The sequence below is a fragment of the Dunckerocampus dactyliophorus genome, chromosome 7, assembly GCF_027744805.1.
Source record: "Dunckerocampus dactyliophorus isolate RoL2022-P2 chromosome 7, RoL_Ddac_1.1, whole genome shotgun sequence".
Lineage (NCBI taxonomy): Eukaryota > Metazoa > Chordata > Actinopteri > Syngnathiformes > Syngnathidae > Dunckerocampus > Dunckerocampus dactyliophorus.
Genome location: NC_072825.1, coordinates 23476861 through 23497469, shown reverse-complemented (window position 1 = coordinate 23497469; position 20609 = coordinate 23476861). Strand labels below are relative to the sequence as shown.

Sequence of the window (20609 nt, the reverse complement as noted above, 5' to 3'; positions counted from 1 at the left end):
CATTTCTATGGAAAGGGCGGGGGTTACACTCACCAGTCACAATATTTGGTAGACTTGCACTAACAAGCTGGGTCAGGAGTTCTGCCTTTGTAAAGATGATGCTCATTTTGAGGAAGTTTATTCAACAATAAGATAAATTCCTCAGTACCACTACAAACTAACATCGCCTACAGTGTGTAGGTATGCCTAATATTGTGACCAGTGTTTGTATACGTCCCTTATATGTGTGTTTTGTGTAGCTGTTTCTTAACACTCTTATCAATCCTTATACGTCATCACTACGTGTCCATCAGCTTTAAATGATAGCTTACGTGCGCACACACGTTATGCCTCCGAAGCAGAGCTCACCAGGGGGCATTCATGTGTCACTAAACGCCTCTATGTTCGGCCGCCTCCGGCCAGCAGAGGGCGCCGCGCGCACAGGCCCCGCTTGACCTCAACTCTAATAAAAAACACAATGTAACTGAGAACAAGTTGAGTTGAACATTTGACATTTTTAATAGCTTTTTGGCACTTTGGTCTGCTGTGGTGCAGTTGTAAGATGGTCGCTTCCTGGGTGGAGATATTCGTCTCTGACACTTTTGACAAGTGAGCAACAAACTAACAGGTGTCCTCTTCCTCCTCCTCCTGCTGCTGCTTTGCTAGCGCCACAGCGTTGCCGGGGGACTTGCTTGTCCTGTCCGTGACACACACACACACACACACACACACACACACTCACTCACTCACTCAACTCAGACGTTTCTTCACCTCATCTGAGCTCCAAAAGACTTTATTTTTCTTTTAAAAAGAAAAAGCCACAGTAAGAAGATGCATTCAGCCCAGAAAGACACCACTTTCACCAAGATCTTCGTGGGAGGTCTCCCTTACCACACCACGGATTCGAGTCTCAGGAAATACTTTGAGGTGTTTGGGGACATCGAGGAGGCTGTGGTCATCACAGATCGCCAGACTGGGAAGTCCAGGGGTTATGGATTTGTGAGTGTGGCTTGCTAGTAGTAATAATGCTGTGTTTATGTTGTATTTCCTTGAGGACATGCTGCAAGTCATAGTCCCAGGAGTCATTTCTATTTGTGGTCTTCTGGTAGGTGACCATGGCAGATCGGGCCTCAGCTGACCGAGCCTGCAAAGACCCCAACCCCATTATTGATGGCAGGAAAGCCAATGTGAACCTGGCCTACCTGGGAGCCAAGCCCAGGGTCATACAGCCAGGTAAGGATGCTCATTGCCCACACTGTGGAACAGTCATGTAGCAGTTTAACAATCTCTGGACTTTCCCAGGCTTTGCATTTGGCGTGCCTCAGATCCACCCAGCATTCATTCAGAGGCCGTATGGGTATGTTGCAAAATCTCTCCTAAAAAGTCTTCATTGTTTTTTAAAATTGTCTATATCAGTGGTCCCCAACCTTTTTGAGCCCTCGGAAGAGCTTTTTTCATCAAACCTCTGACATGCGCTTCAGACGTCATACTAATCTAATGCTATTGTGATGCACCGATGTAAGCAAAACAAAAAACAAATTAGAACGCAGTAAAAATTAATACTGGCTCACTTTAGGTGCCTGGAGTTTGTTTTCCAGAGAGAAGATGAGTGTGAGTATCAAGCACAGCTTGTTTTTTATTGTCTGCTGTGGAGCCTTGTTTTGGTTGCTGAAAATCTAGTCTTACACAAGTAATTAGATGGGAATGGAAATAACATCTTCAGTGCCGTTGTGGTTACTGCAGATGCCAGTAAATCGTGAAAAAACACAAATAATAAAGTATCACTAAAAAGCCCTAAAAATGCCAATTTTTTAAACTCTACACCCTATAATATTCAAACACTTTTAAAATTCAGTCTTACTGAAAAAACAATATCCAGTGTTGTACTTACACAATGTGCAGTTATTCATCTTGTTTTGTCAAAGCATCTTCTTGCTGGAAAATGACATAATTGACTTGTGCGAAGGCACCCTCTGCTGGATTCATAGCTGCAGCACTCCCCTGTGCCCCACCACCAATCCACTTACTATTTAGGTTAACATAAAAACATAAGATTTGGTGCATTAGCATGCTGGAGGCAGTAGCTGCTGTCATAATTTCAGTTGAATGTGTGCTTTCTTGTCTCCCCATTATTCATATTGGCGCCGGAGAGAATGCTTGTTCACATAGTTTGTCTCGTCATGTACGTCAGGAGTGTTCAAACTGCGGCCCGGGAACCATCTACGGCCCGTAGCTTGTTTTTTCAGTGACCCTGGGCAAATTCTAAAAATTAAAAACAATTAAACAACAAAACAACAGCAAATATGGAGGGGAAAAAGAGAAAAAAGGCAGAATGTAACTTTTTCCAGTATGCGGCCCTTGGTGGACACTCAAAATATGCAGTGGCCAAATGTGACATCCGCGTATTACATTATTTCCTAAATGGATGTACCTTTACATTTAATTTGGGGTAGTTTTAATTTTACAGAATTTACACAAACACAACAATGGTGGGTTGGTTGGGGACCCCTGGTGTATACCACCTGCTGAATGAGGACTGATGAGTGACTGTGACGGAATTGAACATGTGTCCCTTACCCCCTCCTCTTCCTTAGCCAACTGCCGGATTGACTTGATGTTTGTCTGTGTCTCTCTCTGATCCGACAGGCTGGGTAACAGTTAAAATAGCAGATGGTTTGAGGAATAGCTGCATTGGGCAGAAATGTTACCTGTAAACTGACATACACAAACGAGCAGAAATGGTGACTAGATGCATGGGTGTCTTTTTTTTTGTTGTTTTTTTGTTGGTTTTCATAGCACATAGATTGGTGTGTGCTTGTTTTTTTGTTTTTTTTTTAGTATGATGTGGTGTTCGGCTTAACTTGTGTGCTCATTTCTACTTCTATTTGGGGCTGGGGAGTGGATTTTTGTTTGTGTTCAAGACTTTGTGGGTTTTGCTAGGGAAGGTGTAACTCTGCAATGGGGTGTTGATTCTTTTAATGTGGGCTTTGTTCATTCCGCCCCCTTCAGTTGTTAAGTTAACCTCAAGGTGATCATGTTTTGTTGTAAAAAAAAAAATAAAAAAAAAAATAAAAAAAAATAACAAAAATAATTTCCCAATTGGATCCCCTGCAACAAAACAAACACTTGGCCTGCATGTGGGAGTTTTTTTTTCTTTCAATTAACCCATTGCTTCCAATTCAACTGTACACCTTTTAAAATAAGCTAAAGCAACTAAAGGCCTCTACAGGTCAACAGACAAATGTTCAGACACGAGATCTGCCTGTTAGGCAGCAGCTGTCTGCTACAATGATCTCTGTGGCCTCTCAATTTCGGACGGAAAATGGGAGCAGCGCTGTTAATAATGCATGGTACAGGCACTGGCGCTCAGCTGTGGACAACAGGTGGAAGCCTTTTGGTTCCATGCTGCAGATTACCATGTATCCTGGTCACTTACAAAGCACCTTTATTTAGCTGTCCACTTGAAAAAAACGCATACTATGCATTTAGGAAAGGGCGAGTACCCTTTTGATTGCTTTAAAACAAGGTCATGGGGAAAAGTACTGTATATAAAATAGTCACGTGTGCCCCGAAGTACAGGTCGGTGATCCATCCATCCCCCTGCTACAATCTGACAACCATATTAATCAATACATCTCTAATAGGAGTGGAAATCAGAGTGACACATGATACGATATTACGATATTGCCCCCCAAAATAATACAATACAGTACAGCTAATAGAGGTGTGTAACTTGATATGATTTCACATTACTGTCAGAGTAACATAATAAAAATGTGTCCTTTTGACATACATTATTTTTTTTAGTTTTTGCGGGCTACATAAAATGATAAGACTAGCCGAATGTAGCCCCCCGGGCCTTGAGTTTAATACCCGTGTTATAGGATATCATCACAATATGTTGGTCATATTAAAAGTATCATACTGCGATATTAGCTACAGCAATTACTGCAATAAATGTAGTTGCTCTGCCCCACCTCCTGTTTGTTATCGCAACCCCAAAATATTGACCCATCGAAAAAATTAATTCCTTTAGAGCATCTTCTTACATAATAAAAAATATAGATATTTGAACAAATCTATCAACATTGTATGGCACGATAGCGACATGATCATTTGTGCTAGCCTTCCTATTTGAGAGTAATTCAGGGAGGTCACAGAGACAGACGAGGCGCAGACAAAGTCGTTCCAGTGGACGAGTGCCCTGCCATGTGTTACAGAAGGAGATCAGCGCGTCCTTTGGACATGACAAGGGCAACAAAAATAGCCTTGCCCCCAGCCTCCCTTGTCAATCAACTTGGCATGTGTATGTTTATGTGCGTGTGTGTGTTTGGGAGTGGGGGTTGTATGTCCAAATGAGGGACAGATATAACCCCCTCACACCTGCTCCTCTATATTTTCTGGGAGTGACTAAAGCCGAGTTGCACGCATTTTTTCCCCGCATTGGTACGAAATTTTGCGTACTAATGATGACATTGTTTGTAAACAGGTGTGAATTATGTGTAAACTGCGGGGCTGAATGTCAGCGCGCAAAGATCGCATCATTTCCATGAGCGATTTGAACGCACCGCGAACACACCGTAACCTGTGTGCAAACATTGCGGGTGCTGCGTACAGTATCAATTAGGGGTGTAACAATTCATTCACTACATTAATACATCGATTTATATTTCTACGATTCAACTACATCGTGTACATTGTGTTCAGCAAGTTTCCATTCCTGATGACATATATCGATCTTTCATCGTTTAAAAGGTAATCAATCGATTAAATCGACACTACGTGGGTTTTTTTTTTAGCACTTTTAATGATAAAGATGTTAAACGTTATTCAGAAGTCTGCCTGTCTGTGACGTCATCATTTTCCGGGTATGCGGTGGTCATGGGAGTTGTCGTGGACATGTGAAAACACAGTTGATTCGCTTCTTCTTCTTTTGGTCACTTCATTCAGTATTCATATTTAACTCATCTGTCCTTGTTGGAAACTCCTTCCAAGTGACTTGTGGGGACAATATGCAAAGTAAGGTTGTTTTGTACACCTCTAGATGGTAGTTTACGGTTCAGTGGCAGTGACGCTTAGTGACATTGTCATCCAGCGCGGGGTGTCCATGTGAAAACACAACTTGTAGGACACAGGTTGTAAGTTTGGTATTTAGTCTGCACGGTTGTAGGGAACGTGGTCACGTGGGCACAGGTGGGTGTCTACGCTTATACTGTATACACAGAAGCAATAAATGGCGCGCACTTGCTTGTGCCGGGGAGGAAGGAGAGAAGAAAGCATAGCACCATAGCACATTCATTTGCTGTGGAATTTGCATAATATCCGTTACCTTTGGGTGCAAAGTGCGGGTTTAAATTTAAAGTAAATAATCATGGCAAGCTATACGAACCTCTGTTCATCCTGATTTTCTATTGCATTTTCAACCATTTTTTTCTACTCATTGATAATTTATTCTAGATATGTCAGCATTAATCATTCATACCTGATTCCCTTACAAAAAACAACGGCAATCTAGGAAACTTGACCTGCACTGTCCAGTATCAAGGTATTTATTTCACAGTCGCACCGGTTGAATTTTACTTAATCCATTTAAAGTTACTCAGTATCGTATCGTTCTAAATGAACCAATATTGGCGTTGAATCGTATCGGTAACCATGGATCGTGATACGAATCGAATTATAAAAACGAATCGTTACACCCCTAGTAGCAATGCTTGTCCCATTCACATGAATGGGTTAACTTTTTCACCACCTCTTGGAGCAAGTTGGGGGGGGATTCTCGAGTAATTTCTGTAGCCTCTTGGATCTTCCTTGTGAATTTCTGTTAATAACTTAAAATGCCTGAAGCAATGTCTTCTAGTCAGCAATTCCCTCTCCCACACTGTCAGTGCCTCCTTGCATTGTCTTTCTGCAGCTGCGAGATAATATAGACTTACCTTTCTTCTCTGCAGTCAGCGCTTCTCTGGAATTCAACATCTTGTAGGTCCCTTGCAAATAGAGGACTTAATGAATTAAGCTAGGGGTGATGCCTGCTATTGCCTGCTAGATGTAAACAGTACTTGACTTTGGTGTAAATAAGTCGTGCTGGAGGGTGGCATTTCGTGCCAATACACACCATTTTTGGTCACGAATTGCGTGCCAAGTGAGTAAACAGTGCGTAAACTTGTCTTCACCCTTTTCAGGCGCGCTACCTACAAGGCACGTATTGTCATGGCGAATTGCGGGACAGCGTGGGGGCAAAATGCGTGCAAGTGTAAACACAGCCTAAAGGGCCACTGATGTGATTTTTCAACTTAACTTTGCTTAAATATGTTCTATATTGTTTGTAATCATGTGCTACGTTGTTTGTGTTTTTGAAAGCGAACGTTAAATTAGTAAAAATTATATTTAATGTACGTGGCAGGAAATTTTTCTGATAGCCGTCTCGGAAAGGAGGTGTTTCCGGAAGTGATGTCAGCGTAGGGATGGCTCTCATCTTACACTTCATTCGTTATATTTTTCATCAAAATACAGTATTAGTCAGGCCAAAACGTGTTGCCACTGGCTGTTCACAGTGTCCTAGTTAGTAGTAGTAGTAGTAGTACTTTATTAATCCCACAGCAGGGAAATTCATCTGTTACAGCAGCAAGCAAGATACACAAGTATGTACACAAGTAAAGAATGCATAGTCATAGACAATGCATGCAATGCATAGACATAGTGAAATACAAAATGGTTCAGGTGTTGTAGAGCCTGATAGCGGTCGGTATGAAGGACCTGCGGAACCTCTCCTTCTTACACTGTGGGTGTAACAGTCTGACTGTAAGTTTACTGTAAGTTTCTTTTCTTTTCCAAAAGATGAAGGTTTAGACTACAGTGAACAAAGCAAGCACAATAGCCACCCGCCGTGTAAGCGGACAGATGCTGTGAGCAGCCTCGGGTGCAGCTGTTGGCATCAGGAGAACCACACAGTATAGTGCGGAGTCAGCTACCCACCGTGGCCGAGAACGGTGCTTTGTAAGCGGACACATATTGTGACAGCCCCGGGTGGAACTGTGGAGGCCAGGAGACGCCGAACACAATAAAAAAGGCTCCAAAAGCCCTTTACGCTCATTAAGAAGCCAATTTAAAACAATAATTGTAGGACAACCAACACCAAGGTAATTTACACTTACCATTTTGTGTTTGAAGCCGACCAATCGTCATCTCCATGTCTTTGTCATCTCAGGATCAGACATACAGTATAGCCCATCGTCGGTGGTTCGAACAAATACGGCTTCGTTCCATCTTCTGCAAGTTCTCTATTTCATCTCCAGACATTTCTTCTTCCTCAAAAACTAATGACACATCACTCAAATCTGTGCTATAATCACTGCAAACATCTTGTATCTCGTCCATTCTCATGGTTGGTTACTCTGCCTGTATGAGAGCTGTGCATTCGCCGACGTCACATGGGAAACGCCCCTTGTCTAAGAGTCCCAAAATGGCAAACGGCAGGTACAAAAATGTAATTTGTACTAATTTAACGTTGGCTTACAAAAAAAAACGAACGTAGAACATAAATACAAACAATATAGAACATATTTAAGCTAAGTTGAAAAATCATGTCAGTGACCCTTGAACACTTCAAAGAAGGGCTAAATGTACTCTGCCTCCTACTGGTGTCATGGGAGTACAGCAACATATACACGCTCCTCAAGGACGTACAATTTGGGAAGTCACACAATAACTTCAATCTTTAGTTCACTTTGGTGAGGATCTAAAAGATTAACTCAACTCGTGTGTGTGCTTTTTTCTTTGGCTTCAGTGTGTTGTGTGATGCCACCAGGGATGATGATAACCATCGAACAGGAAATGGCACCTATTGCGATGAGAGTTGTAGCCCACTGATGAAAGCGGTGTTCATCATCGCGTCACGCATCCTTCACAAGAGTTAACGTAATCTTACTGAAAACATTGTCTGTACAGTTGATAACAATTTTAGAGTGGGGACAGTTTGACTCAGAACAGATTATGTCAATTGCCATCATTTCCCACGTGAAAATGCTTTCAAAATTCAAGTGATAACATTCCTCAACCAATTCCGGTGTAGAATATAAAATGAAATAGAAATAGGCTGTGATGTCCCCGACATTTTGCACAGTTGACACAGCAGCGAAGTGGACTTGTTTGCAGTTGGTTTGGTTTGTGTTGAAGGACTTAACATGTGTGGGCATGCCTGTACGTGTGCTGTTGGCGTGACAGTGTTTGGTGGACACAATAATGTCCACTTTGTTTCTTGATGTTGTGGTGTTGTGCGGTCAGCTGGCATTTTGTCCTGACGGTTCTCTGGTGGCGAAGCGCTGGGTTTTTTTACAGATTCAGTTGCGTTTGTTTCTTTTTAAATTGCGCTTGTGTTTCTTTGTGCTGCTTCTTTAACTTTTCTTATCTCGGTTGTTCAGTTAATGAATGGATTTGCTGTGTTCTGAGGACTGGATTGAAGTATTTTTGGCGCCTGCTCGTTGGAAGGATAACTCGCCGTGAATGACCTTTGACCCCAGCGTGTGTTTGTGTCCTGCAGGATCCCGGCTCACTATGTCTACCCTCAGGCTTTTGTCCAACCCAGTGTGGTGATCCCTCACGTACAACCTTCTTCTGCCTCGGCAACAGCTGCTGCAGCCGCCGCCACCTCTCCCTACCTTGACTACACTGGAGCAGCGTACGCTCAGTACTCTGCAGCAGCCACCGCCGCCGCCGCAGCCGCCGCCGCCTATGAACAGTATCCATACGCAGCCTCCCCCGCGCCGACGGGCTACATGACCACAGCCGGCTATGGCTACACGGTCCAGCAGCCGCTCGCCACTGCCGCCACCCCTGGTGCTGCCGCCGCTGCTGCCGCCTTCAGCCAGTACCAGCCACAGCAGCTCCAGACAGATCGCATGCAGTAAAATAAAAAATACCTCAGAGACGCAGGTGACAGAAAGTTACTATAAGAGGTGGAAGGATCTAGAATGAGGGTTGTCAGCACCAGCTTTTAACTTCAAAAGTGAAGAATGTCACCACAAGTGCAAATACTGTATTTTATTCAAATTAGATCAGTGTTTTTTTCCACTGTTAAATATTTAATATTTATACATCACAAAAAAAATATTTACAAACTGGACTTCATTATATTTTGTATATATGATATGTTCCCAAGTGCATTCATGTCTTATGAGCAGTTGTCTTCCCCGCTATACCAAAACATGCAGCATGTGCATTTTTTCAGTATTTCACAGTTTTGGACCCGTATTTGTATCCCGTGAATCTATGCAGACGACCGCCCTCTAGTAAAAAAAAAAAAAAAAAAAAGTCTTCATAGCAAATGAGACAAATTGTTGAGGCTGAAGCTGGAGCGGAGTGGGGGGGGGGGTAAAGCGCTTACCTTTATATAAATGCACCTCAAAAGCAAGCTCAGCAAAAAAAATAAGTCAAATGTGAATCTTTTCATTTTGTTTTCCGAATGTGCCTTTTTAAATTATTTACTATTTATTATGGAAGCTTACAATAAAAACCCTCACTTTTTGTGTTTGTGTGTTTAGTTAGATCCACTGCAACATTCATACTGTGGATCTTAAAACAAAGCGCTACAATTTGTATAAAGAATGAGTGGAAAACTAGCAATAACGTGTGTAGATTTATTATATTTTTCTTGTAGACTCAAATGTACTTTTTTTATACTTTACCAGTTTGATAAAGCAATGTATGTTTTTTTTTCCAACCCTCTGATGACGTGTGACATTGTGAAATGCAAGGTGTTCATTATGCTTTGCATTTTCTAATGCATGACTCAAAATACAAGTAGGATGTGAAATAAAAGGAAATTCCAAACCAAATCTTTTAGTTATGTGTATTGTACTGGACACACTTTGAAATCATCTCAATGTTTTGAATCAAAAATACATTAACAAATGTTTACATGTGCATTGACGAATTACCGCGATAACATGGTATTAATAATCATTTCATTACTTTCATTTTTTTTCATTCAAACACTTGTTTCAAAACAACTAATTACACCAAGCTCATAGTTTTGGGTTTGGTTTTCACTTGAAATATTACGGCATATAGTTATATCACACTTCATGTCATTTGTCACTTCAGGGAATGAATTCTTGGACACAGGAGTTCTTGACTTGTATAGTCCTCACACAATACACACATTCCCTGCGTGTCGTCCAAGAATCCATTTTTCGTAATATTACTTTATAGAAACCAGATTAAAGTTTATACCTCCGTATTTTGCCCTTCTTTCCCGCCACTCTTCTTTTTAAATAGTTTCCAGCGGTAGCAGTGAATTTCCCGTGTTTTAACTGTAATTTAAAAAAAAATCCTTTCTGCTACTGCATGCCCGAATACAGTCGTTTGGGTTCCGAGGATGTGCTTTTACTGCCATCTAGTGTGTCCTTGCACTTAGGTTTCTGACCATGGTGACGGTATCCACGCTTGAGAACAGCAACTGCGAGCCTTGGCAATGTGCAGTCGAATCTCTCTATATCATGGTTGATTGTCCTGTTCTGTAGCTTTCAAAGTTTGGTGTCAATATATGTCCTGTGTAATATTAGGGGTGTAACAGTACGTCATAATCACGGTTCGGTATATATGGTTTTAGGGTCACGGTTTGCTTCATTTTAGTACAATAAAAGTGCGTCGGGTTAAAACGAACTGGTGTCCTCCCGGTGGAGCTGGAGGAGGTAGCCGAGGACCGGGAAGTCTGGCCTTCTCTACTGAGACTGCTGCCCCCGTGACCCGGACCCAGATAAGCGGAGGAAAATGGATGGATGGATGGATGGATGGATGGATGGATGGATGGATGTAGTCCATTTTCTCTGCTAGTGCTATCATTTGGTCAGGTGTGAACGCAGTCCACTTAACCCTGAACCTAGGACCTTCCCTGGTGAACGCTAGGAGTGTGACAAGATTAAATGGTGACAAGATATTTTGTTGAGAAAAAACTATCTCGCGATAATAAATGAATGAATTAATCACAAATGAAAATGAACTAGACAATTTTGCCGGCCTCAATATGTTTGTTGCCTGTGTGTCTGTTTCCCTCCTCTCTCACCTCCAAACAGGCAGGTTCAGCTGCTCGACGCGTCATAGAACAACGGCAAATAGAGTGAGACCTCTTGTCAGTCATACAGTCGCTTTGTCTCTGTGGGCACACACAAAGCAAAAGACTGGAGCGTTGTGAGGAGCAATGCAAGGTAATGTAGTAGAAATTAGGAAGTAAAAAGATGCCAAATGCCACAGCCCCGTTGCGGGAATGTTAATATTGAGAAAGGTGAGCCCGCCAACACGGATGAGCCAGTATGCTAAATTTATTCAAAAGTGGTAGCAACATAAAAGCTAACAAAACGAGCTTGCCCACCTCAAACATATCCACCCGACCCAGTTTTACCATCTGGAAAAAAAAAATAGCACATCGAGATGCACAGCCTTTGTCCTGACATTCAACACTCAGTGAGACTGTTGATCGGCAGAGTGAAAACAACCACAACAGCGCAAAATGGTCTGCGTTCACAGAAAGTCATCGCGAAAGAAATGCTGCTCTTTATTACAGTTGAAAAGGCAGCATTTCAAGAAATGCTGCAAACGTTAGACAGTAAGTACAACTTGCCAGTGACAAAATACATGTCACCAACACCAGTTCCACAATTTTAGAGTGAAAGATGACATTAACACAAATACTGCATTATTATAATATATTATTATAATTTCATAATATTACTATTATATATTATCTTAACAGTGGTTTATTTGGTCTGAAAAAATGTTGACAATAATATAATTTAGCGTCAATTTGTGGGACGTTTCAAAACGCACTTGCACTGTCTCTTACTGAATGTTGTGTTCGGTTTACTGAAAACGAAAATGTAAATTGTGTGTGCACTATGTGTGCATATGTGATATGTAGGCTGCACAACATGATCACGATGTGTCCCATTCCCACCCATCTGACTGAATAGTCGCTTTGTCTCTTCTAATTTCTCAAAAGAATGAGAAATGCAAACGGAGATGTCAGCAGTATTACATGACTGATATTGTTATATTGCTATCACCAGTTTGATATGAACATTGTAATACTTATTTAGGGTGTATGAAATAAACCCAGCAATGTAATCTGCAGGAACGGAAAGGAATATCAGTTTGGTCATAACTCACAAATCACACTTTGTGGTTACGTGCCAAGCGTGTATAAGAGATGAGAAACAAAATATATATTCCATCCAATTTACATTAATTGTGCATTTTTTAAAGAAAATATATTCCTTTGAGGTATTATTATACTGGATTGTAAATTAGGTGAAGAAATTAGAATCTGTAAGTGAGGAATGTGAAGCTGAAGTGTTGTGGTTTGTGCTGTGTCACGTGGGTACAGGTGAGGTCACGTGGCAGACGGTGACGTCACTGGGGTTAGACTGGCTTAAAAATAATAATGAGAAGCTGAGGACGTGGTAAGTGTCTATTTGGACTACTTCGATCGTTCTCTGGTGTGCTTAAAATGTGGCGGGTTAGTACTTTAACATGTGATATGGTTACATGATAAGCAGTGACGTGAATGTGCTTGCAAGTTTATACGGACTACACGAGCTCGAGACATACGCCCAGGTTTCCTTGCTAGGTAGGACCGTCTTGAGTTAGCTGTCTAAGCTAGCTAAACAGATGCTATATTGATATTATTACAATAATATCAGTGTAGGTGGATATTATATGCATGCTATACTGATCTGGGTTTAGCATACAAACAACTGTGTGTTATAAGAGTGTGTTTAATATTTGTTGTTGATTGTTAGCTTAGCATACGGACACACCGGCGAAGACGTGAGCCCACGTACACAGTGAGTGTAGACGTCATGATGTGCCCGAATAGAACAAGCACTTTCCATTCGTGTCTCTACAGTATATTGATATAATACACAATATAATAGTTTCCTAGCTGTTTTTTTTCTTCAAAAATGATGAATGGATGCAAGATGCGTTGTTCGATCGGGCGACTTGTAATATGCAACTTCCTGGTTGTTTGAATGTTCCGCCCTGAGTCCAGCTGACTCCTGTTAAAAGCTAAATCTATTCAAAATCAGTTTTGACAAATGAAACACTGTTTAAACGCGCTATAATTATAGCTACCCTCTTTTTAAAGCATGTTTTTGTGTATTTTCTGTTATATAAAATATTATAATTGTCTCTCATTCCTCAATTTTTCAAATTTGAAAAATAATTTACCTTAGACAGCTTCATGAAATTCATATTTAAAATGAAGGTACTCTGGGACAACCAATATGGATATTGTTAGGTCAAAATTAACTTAGTTGGAAATATGTTGTTATACAGTATGTAAATACTACATGACATGCTGTCAGCAAAGCTTACTATAATTCTTACAACAGAAATTATGATATTCATACATATTTCAGCATCTTCATACTAATATGATGATGATGATGATGGTGGTGGAACCTGATATTTATGTGACATACATCATATGAAGAAGGTAGCTGCGCAGAGAGGAATTGCACATGTGGTAGAAAACGGACGACATGACTGAAACGAGGGAAGACATCTGGTATGTAACAACTGCTGTTGGTTCTAAGTTACTGTTGGATAGAAAAAACGCAAACTTATTTACTAAGCTAGGGGTCCCCAACAGATAGCTTGTGATGGCAGTAGCACCATGGCCTGGGGCAGCATGAGTGCTGGCAGTTGTGATGGCAGTAGCATCATGGCTGCATGAGTGCTGCCGGCAATGGTGTGCTGCAATTCATTGGGGGAAACATACATTTAACACGCACTGTGACATTCTGAAGCAGAGCATGAACTCAACCCTTGGGGAAACTGGGTCACATGGCACTTTTCCAACGAACATGGTGCAGCTGCAGTATTTAAGGATTTGACAAAAGCCATTCATTACAATGAAACGTAATATCTTAATCTATAAATTCCCAGCCGATGGTGTATTATAGATCTCTCATACTATGTTTTTCTTTTTGCCTTTTCTGTAAGTGATTGTACCGTGTTGCAAAAGAGTTTGCACTACATTGTGTATTTGTCTGGCTTCCACATACCAGCAGTATGTCAGTGAAGGCCAGTGCATGTGCAGGCACGAATCCATCGTCATTCTTGCAAAACCACATTGTATAGTGGTGTGGTGTCATAACACAGGGCTTCTTTTTCCTGTCACCAGTGCCCGGTGAGTCCCATGAAGGAGAGCACAGGAATGAAGCTGCACCTGATTTCTGGTTGAGTTTAAAGAAAGTGTCCTGTGGCATGGCCGTGGAGACATCCCCATTTCCCAACCGGTGTGCTGCTGGCCTTCATGTGGCGGCATGGGTGTTAATTCTACCCTGCTTCTGGTTTCTTGACCGACTCATCGCTGTGTGCAAGTCAACCACCCTTGAGCAGACGCAGAGACTAGAGGAGGGATGCTACCTCCGCCCCCTCAAGGTTGTCTTTGGCTCCATCACTTTCTCCATTCTCTTTCTCTTGACGGCGCCTGTAGCCTTGCTGGGCTTCCTGCTGTGGGTGCCACTGCAAGCGTGGCGCAGACCCTTCTGCTACCACCGTGAGGCGACATCATTACAGTGTGAGACACACATGGGCTTTGAGCTGGAAGGAAAGGCATCGTTTTGCTTTGCATCAGCCAACTTGTGTCTTCTGCCGGACAGTCTTGCTCGCTTCAACAACCTGGGACACACCCAGCGCAGGGCTCTTGCTATTGGAGAGTGCATAGCCATGAGTGTGGGCCGACCCAACATCCGCATCTTTATTGACTCCCCCAGCAGCTGCAGTACTGTCAGCCCCTCCGACAGTATTGTCCCCACAGTCAATTCGCCTTCTTATAGCGCTACAGACGGGCAGGCTCCATCTCCAGATAGTGATGTATTTGGAGGAAAGGCAAGGAACGAAGTGGTTCATACACCTGGTAGAGATACAAAGGAGCCCTCTGCTGAGGTACCGTCCATCCAGCATAACTCCAACCAGAACTCTAACCAGCAGGGTCAGTGCAGTGCTCCCCGCGCTTTACTCTCCCAGGGTCTTGGCCAGCAGGAGGATGTGCCCTGGGAAGTGTCAACGTTTTTTCCCGCCAATGTGGACATTCTCTGTTTAGAGGAGGTGTTTGATAAGAGGGCCGCACAGAAACTCACCCGTGTGCTAAGTCCTTTGTTTGGACACATTCTCTATGACATTGGAGGATATGCCTGTCAGCCGCCGTGCAGCTGTTCCACTTTCAAGTTCTTCAACAGCGGCCTCTTCCTTGCCAGTCGATTCCCCATCCAGGAGGCCCAGTACCACTGTTTTCCAAACAGCCGAGGAGAGGACGCGTTGGCTGCCAAGGGCCTCCTCGCTGCTAAGGTATGGGTAAACCTGATTGCTTTTATTGTTTTGTTTGACAAGTAACAGGATTGTAATAACACTACTAGTATAGTCTAGAACATGGGTCACCAACACAGTGCCCACGGGCACCAGGTAGCCCCCCACGACCACATGAGGTGCCCGCAAGCCTGCTTTTCATTCAGGTTTTCAGTTAATAATGAAAGAACACTAGAAAGAAAAGTATTCGGAAACATAAAATGTGAGTTGTGGATACCAGCATTTTGTGAATGTTTTGGTAAAATACGCATATTTGCTTTGTTTGGGTTGAAATAAGGTATTACAACATTGGTTCTGTTGCTGCTAGGGCTGCAGCTAATGATTCATTTCCTAGTTGATTTAATCTGAAGCTTGTTGTTTTGATTAATCAAATAATCAGTTAGGGCCTAGGGGGACCAGATCAATATGAACCAAACACAAACAGTTAATGGTCTGGTCTTCACTTGATAACTGTTTTCCAAAGCCAAAACTGATGTGTGTGAGTATCTTGTATTACCTAATATTCACATTTGAGAGACAGAAATCAGAGGATATTTATATTTTTAAATATGCCTCCAATGAATGCCCCATCCTTGTTGCAATTTCGGTGAAATAAACACCACGGCTATCAGTTCCAGGGTCTACTGAGCGGGTTCCAAACTTTTTACTGTGAGGGTCGCATTTGGAAAAATTGAAGGATGCGGGGGGCCACTTTAATTCATTTTGTACATTACAAACGCTAAAACCAATCCAAAGTACAGTAGGTCAATATTAGGGATGATCGAGTACAACACTCTCTGTATCTGTATCTGTATCTGTATCTGTTCGCCCATCTAAATTATCTGTATCCTTATCTGTACGGAAGTGGGCTTTGTCCAACCTGAAATGTGTGGGGCTTAAATCGTTACATTATTTTAAGTCTGAAATTGACATGGATTGATCAGAAGTTGCTGTATTTATTGTTTATTATTCAGCTATACGTGTACCTGTATGTGTGTAAGTCGTCTGTAAGACTTTATTATTGAATTATTTCTTAATGATCTGTGTGAAGTTGGTGATTCCTGCAAACAGGGAAATAATCTGTCAGCCTTGTTCACTGTATTTTTGTCAAAAGCACTGCGTTCAGTACTACAAGCAAAGTTTTCCAACTGACTATCACCAGCCAAATTAGAAGCAAGCAGACGAGCCATATACAGGTGTCTTGTCAAATGCACCGTGTACGTTAGGAAACAAGTTTAAGATTGCAACGTGCATACTGCGACATATTGAGAGGGGTGTAATATTTTACCATGCTTATGTATATAATGTAGTATGATAGCAGTACAGGCAGAATGTTTGCTGCAGCTATTTACTTACTCTTGTGCAGGCGTACCTAATGTTGTGGCCAGCCAATGCAGGTCACTGTTACTGTGCGTACTGCCGACTGAAAATGAATGAAATTCTTATATTGTAGGTAGCACATCTGTTTTATGATGACTTCATGCAATCAGACAAAAATATATTTCAAGGAAAAAAAGCGGTCATACTTGTTGCATAAGTGACTGACGCAACACATGCCTGCACAGCACTGTCTTGTCAAATGCGCCGTGTACGTTACGAAACAACTTTACCAGGTAACTTTGGATACTAACCGAAATAAAGGCGAGCTGAGGAAAACCTAGTAAAGTGGAGGCAATGACCAACGCCACACGAGCCGTTTTCAACTTGCCAGTTGCACCGTGTACGTGAATGAGGCACCGCTCAGCTCCTCTGTGGCTGCAGCCTGCAGAGTCTGTCTAGCAAGAGGCGGTCGCTATGTGTGACTGGCCAGTCACAGAGCTTGATGAGTGAATACATAGGTAGTTACCCAATGAGGATCTTTTTAATAAACTTTATTCATAACAACTGTACAGAACAGTATACAAACCCAGTGGCGATTTCCCTTCATCACGATTACGGCTAATGACTAGTTGTATTCGTTTAATGCTCGTACTCGGCAAAATTGCATTGTCCGTGATGGATACTCGTTTGTAACGAGAATCTGGCTCATCCCTAGTCAATATACTGTATGCTAAGCTGTATGAACAAAACAGCTTTGTGTTATAGCTGACAAAGAAAATGTGTGTAATAGCTAATAGAGGTGTCACGAGACACCGGACTCATGAGACGAGACGATGCAGGAGATTGGGTCCATGAGGACGAAATAAGATTTTAACATAAATTTTAAGAAAAGTACAATGAAAAAAATGTGACTGGACAAACCAACTTTTTTATTGAAATATTTTTTTTTTTACACGCGATTAACGTGCACACTTCCTGTTTGATCCTCGCCCACACCATAGTTTGAGGAAATTGCAGTGTGGCAGTTGATGTGGAGCCACAAGCAGGAACAAATATTGAGTAGAAATGGACAAAGAAAATGGTATTTTGAAAGGTAAGTTGTCACGGTCTCTCAAATGCCGGAGGGGAGCATTGCAGGTATTTTTTATTGTCATTTATACAGAGGTACCTTGGCATACGAGTGTCCCAACTCTCTCTCTCTCTTTTTTTTTTTTTTTTTTTTAGATGCGAGCCGTCTCTCAGCTAATTTATTTATTTATTTATTTTTTTTTTTTTTACTTTCAACTATGAACTTTAAATTTGGGTTACGGGCTGCTAGTTACCAGCAACTCGTTTTTTTTTCTGAACAAGAGGTCTCGTCACGTTTTGATCTTGCAAGATCTCGTAACACCTCTGATATTTAATGATCACTGTCTCATTAATGATGAATTATTATTTTTTAGTATATGCCAAGGGCCAATAAATACAAGCTGCGGGCCGCACTTTGGAAACCCTCATCTGATTGAAGCTTACTTTTTCGTTTTAATGGAGGTGGAGTACTTAGCTTCCACTTATATTCTCAGGTGGTGATTGGGAAGAACCAGAAGCAGAGGAAAGTGGTTGGTTATTTTAACTGTATCCACCTTCATGCACCAGAAGGTAAATGTTATTTTTGCTTGAGGACAAATAAGAAAGATCCACAGAAAGAACAAGAGCTGAGTGTCTCTTTGAATCAGGTGAAGGAGAGATCCGCTGTGAGCAGTTGAACATGGTCACCAAGTGGATTGGGGATTTCCAAGCAGCCAACAGACAGCCCGATGAGGAAGTAGCTTTTGATGTACTTTGTGGCGACTTTAACTTTGACAACTGCTCACCAGGTGAGTGTCTGTGTCTTCTTTTGCAATTTATTTTCCATTCCCTCCTCAAATTATCCACTTTAATGTAGAGCTGTTTTCCTGTCTTTCCAGATGACACTTTGGAACAGAATCACTGTCTCTTTGAGGAATACAAAGACCCTTGCAGGGCAGGCCCAGGGAAAGAGAAGCCCTGGGTCATCGGTGCGTAATAAAACATATTATGAGACAATGCAGGAAGCACCATTGTCTAACAATACAAATGGTCATTTCTGTGTTACAGGTACTCTACTGGAGCAGCCGACACTGTATGATGAGTGTGTAAACACCCCGGAAAACCTACAAAGGTACAGTTAAGTCGCTCACTTTCAGAGTGTCAATACGATCAGGATGCAAAACAGAAATTGTATTTCTGTGCAGAACTTTGGAGAGTGAGATGCTCAGAAAGCGTTACATCTGCCCTCCCGTTCCTGCCACAGGCTCGCCATTAGTTTACCCTGAAACTGACCAGCCGTGGATAGGACGACGGATAGATTATATCCTCTTCCGGGAAACGTCCATCTCAAAGCACTGCAGAACAGTATGTGGCTGCACTAATTGCTTTTCTTTCTTTCTTAAACCAGTTCCACCAGTCTGTTGAAGTAACAAAGTACTTTATATTATCACAGAAAACACAATTTTACAGTCATTAGCATGATATAGTGAAACGGAGCACACTTATTAACTTTATAAAATGTCAACTTTCTCCTTTTTAGGAAGTGGAAGAGGTATCGTTTATAACCCAGCTGGCTGGCCTGACAGACCATATTCCTGTGGGCTTGAGACTAAATGTAACCATGGACTTGTGACGTTGTTGGAACATAATGTTGTGTTCAAAGAAAGGGAGAATGCACAAGTTTACATTGCTGAAAAGCCATTATATGATGTTTACATAATTTGATTTGGGATTTTCTGCTGATGCACTCACATATCAAACGTATGTGAAATATCTCAGGTGGTATTAATACAGTTTATGGGTTTGCCTGGATACGTTATGTATCTCATGTTATACATAGGATTCTTCCAGGTTTTGTATATGTATGTTTTTTTTTTTTTTGTAATTCCCCACAGAAATAAATATAAATAAGACAGGTGTACAAAATTTGATGAAGTTAGAAACAAGAATGAAAACCATGCTTTTTAGCTAAATGGATGGCGCTGATTTAAATAGTCACAGGCTTTGTCGTGACGGGTTACATTTTTTTCGGAAATGTCATCTTACTTTTTTACTGTTGCATGCTGAAATGCATAAATGAATGTGAAGTGATGGATACAGCATCGATTAAGCACAGAGGAGAAAATAAAATTACTTGGAACATAATTTTATGTTAACAGCTTCCTACTTTTAGATTGATAGATCAGCATCCGAAGATTCACGTATCAAACTCCAGCAGTAGTCTGCTATTATACTGACATTCCATCTTCCCTGATATCTTTTTTGCATCACTTTTATGTCTTGGTGAAATCTTGCTTTATGACAACTACACTAGGACTGCCAAGAGAAGTGAAGCTCAACATGATAGAGTACCACTCCTGCTTCTAGTGAAATGGACCAGTGAACCAATGCACATTGAGCGGTTTCAGCAAGAATCTGGCTTTCACAGCTGCAAATGTAGCCTACAGAAGGCAGATTACAAATTGGTTTGCTTTGCTTTTTGTGTATGCTACAAGGCAATTTTAAGCTTTTTAGGAGGAGTGAGCATAAGATTACCTAAAATGAGGGCTGATATGAAAAGAAAAACCTTACTGATTCGAAATCAGCTCTCCAAAATTAGCCAAGGGGAGGAAGTCTCTTCTTGGTTTCAAAAATTGTGTAGACCAGTGTAATTTACAACATTACTATTATCTTGTGTTTCTCACATACAGTATCTCATTTAAATACATTAATTGTTCTTACATTTTACGGCAGAATTACCAGTAAATCCATCCATTTTCTATACCGCTTGTCCCATTTTGCTGGAACTGGAGACTATCCCAGCTGACTTCTGGCCACTTGTCAATCACAGGGCATATATAGGCAAACGACCATTCACTATCCTCTGTACACCTATGAAAAATTAGCCCAACATGCATGATTTTGGGAGGAAGCCA

At 41.5% G+C, this 20609-nt stretch overlaps 2 protein-coding genes across 6 annotated transcripts; both read left to right on the top strand.

Annotated features, from left to right (window-relative positions):
- Nucleotides 1-459: 459 nt before the first annotated feature.
- On the top strand, nucleotides 460-10065 carry rbm24b (RNA binding motif protein 24b). Its single transcript, XM_054781425.1, has 5 exons — nucleotides 460-588; nucleotides 792-978; nucleotides 1089-1212; nucleotides 1282-1336; nucleotides 8519-10065. Exons 1-5 carry the CDS (start codon nucleotides 542-544, stop codon nucleotides 8883-8885), a joined length of 780 nt encoding a protein of 259 aa, XP_054637400.1. The 5' UTR covers nucleotides 460-541; the 3' UTR covers nucleotides 8886-10065.
- A 2300-nt stretch (nucleotides 10066-12365) lies between these two features.
- On the top strand, nucleotides 12366-19829 carry smpd5 (sphingomyelin phosphodiesterase 5). 5 transcript variants are annotated; one of them, XM_054783019.1, is made up of 8 exons: nucleotides 12366-12434; nucleotides 14162-15330; nucleotides 18210-18285; nucleotides 18363-18503; nucleotides 18594-18683; nucleotides 18763-18826; nucleotides 18900-19059; nucleotides 19235-19829. In XM_054783019.1, exons 2-8 carry the CDS (start codon nucleotides 14245-14247, stop codon nucleotides 19325-19327), a joined length of 1710 nt encoding a protein of 569 aa, XP_054638994.1. In that variant the 5' UTR covers nucleotides 12366-12434; nucleotides 14162-14244; the 3' UTR covers nucleotides 19328-19829. The 5 variants fall into 5 exon arrangements, 4 of the variants coding, with proteins under 4 accessions (XP_054638994.1, XP_054638997.1, XP_054638993.1 ...); XM_054783022.1 differs by having other exon boundaries at nucleotides 12420-12490; XR_008572113.1 differs by lacking the exon at nucleotides 12366-12434 and adding an exon at nucleotides 12444-12601 and having other exon boundaries at nucleotides 18959-19059.
- Nucleotides 19830-20609: the final 780 nt, after the last annotated feature.

What these genes read in the sequence shown, in the direction of transcription:
- rbm24b (XM_054781425.1), top strand. Translation starts at nt 542, where the DNA reads ATGGTCGCTTCCTGGGTGGAGATATTCGTCTCTGACACTTTTGACAA. An exon ending in GTCTCTGACACTTTTGACAA is followed by an intron (nt 589 to 791) that starts GTGAGCAACAAA and finishes TCTTTTAAAAAG; the next exon opens with AAAAAGCCACAGTAAGAAGA. An exon ending in GCCCAGGGTCATACAGCCAG is followed by an intron (nt 1,213 to 1,281) that starts GTAAGGATGCTC and finishes GGACTTTCCCAG; the next exon opens with GCTTTGCATTTGGCGTGCCT.
- smpd5 (XM_054783018.1), top strand. Translation starts at nt 12,520, where the DNA reads ATGATAAGCAGTGACGTGAATGTGCTTGCAAGTTTATACGGACTACAC. An exon ending in CCACCTTCATGCACCAGAAG is followed by an intron (nt 18,286 to 18,362) that starts GTAAATGTTATT and finishes TCTTTGAATCAG; the next exon opens with GTGAAGGAGAGATCCGCTGT. An exon ending in TCTCAAAGCACTGCAGAACA is followed by an intron (nt 19,060 to 19,234) that starts GTATGTGGCTGC and finishes TCTCCTTTTTAG; the next exon opens with GAAGTGGAAGAGGTATCGTT.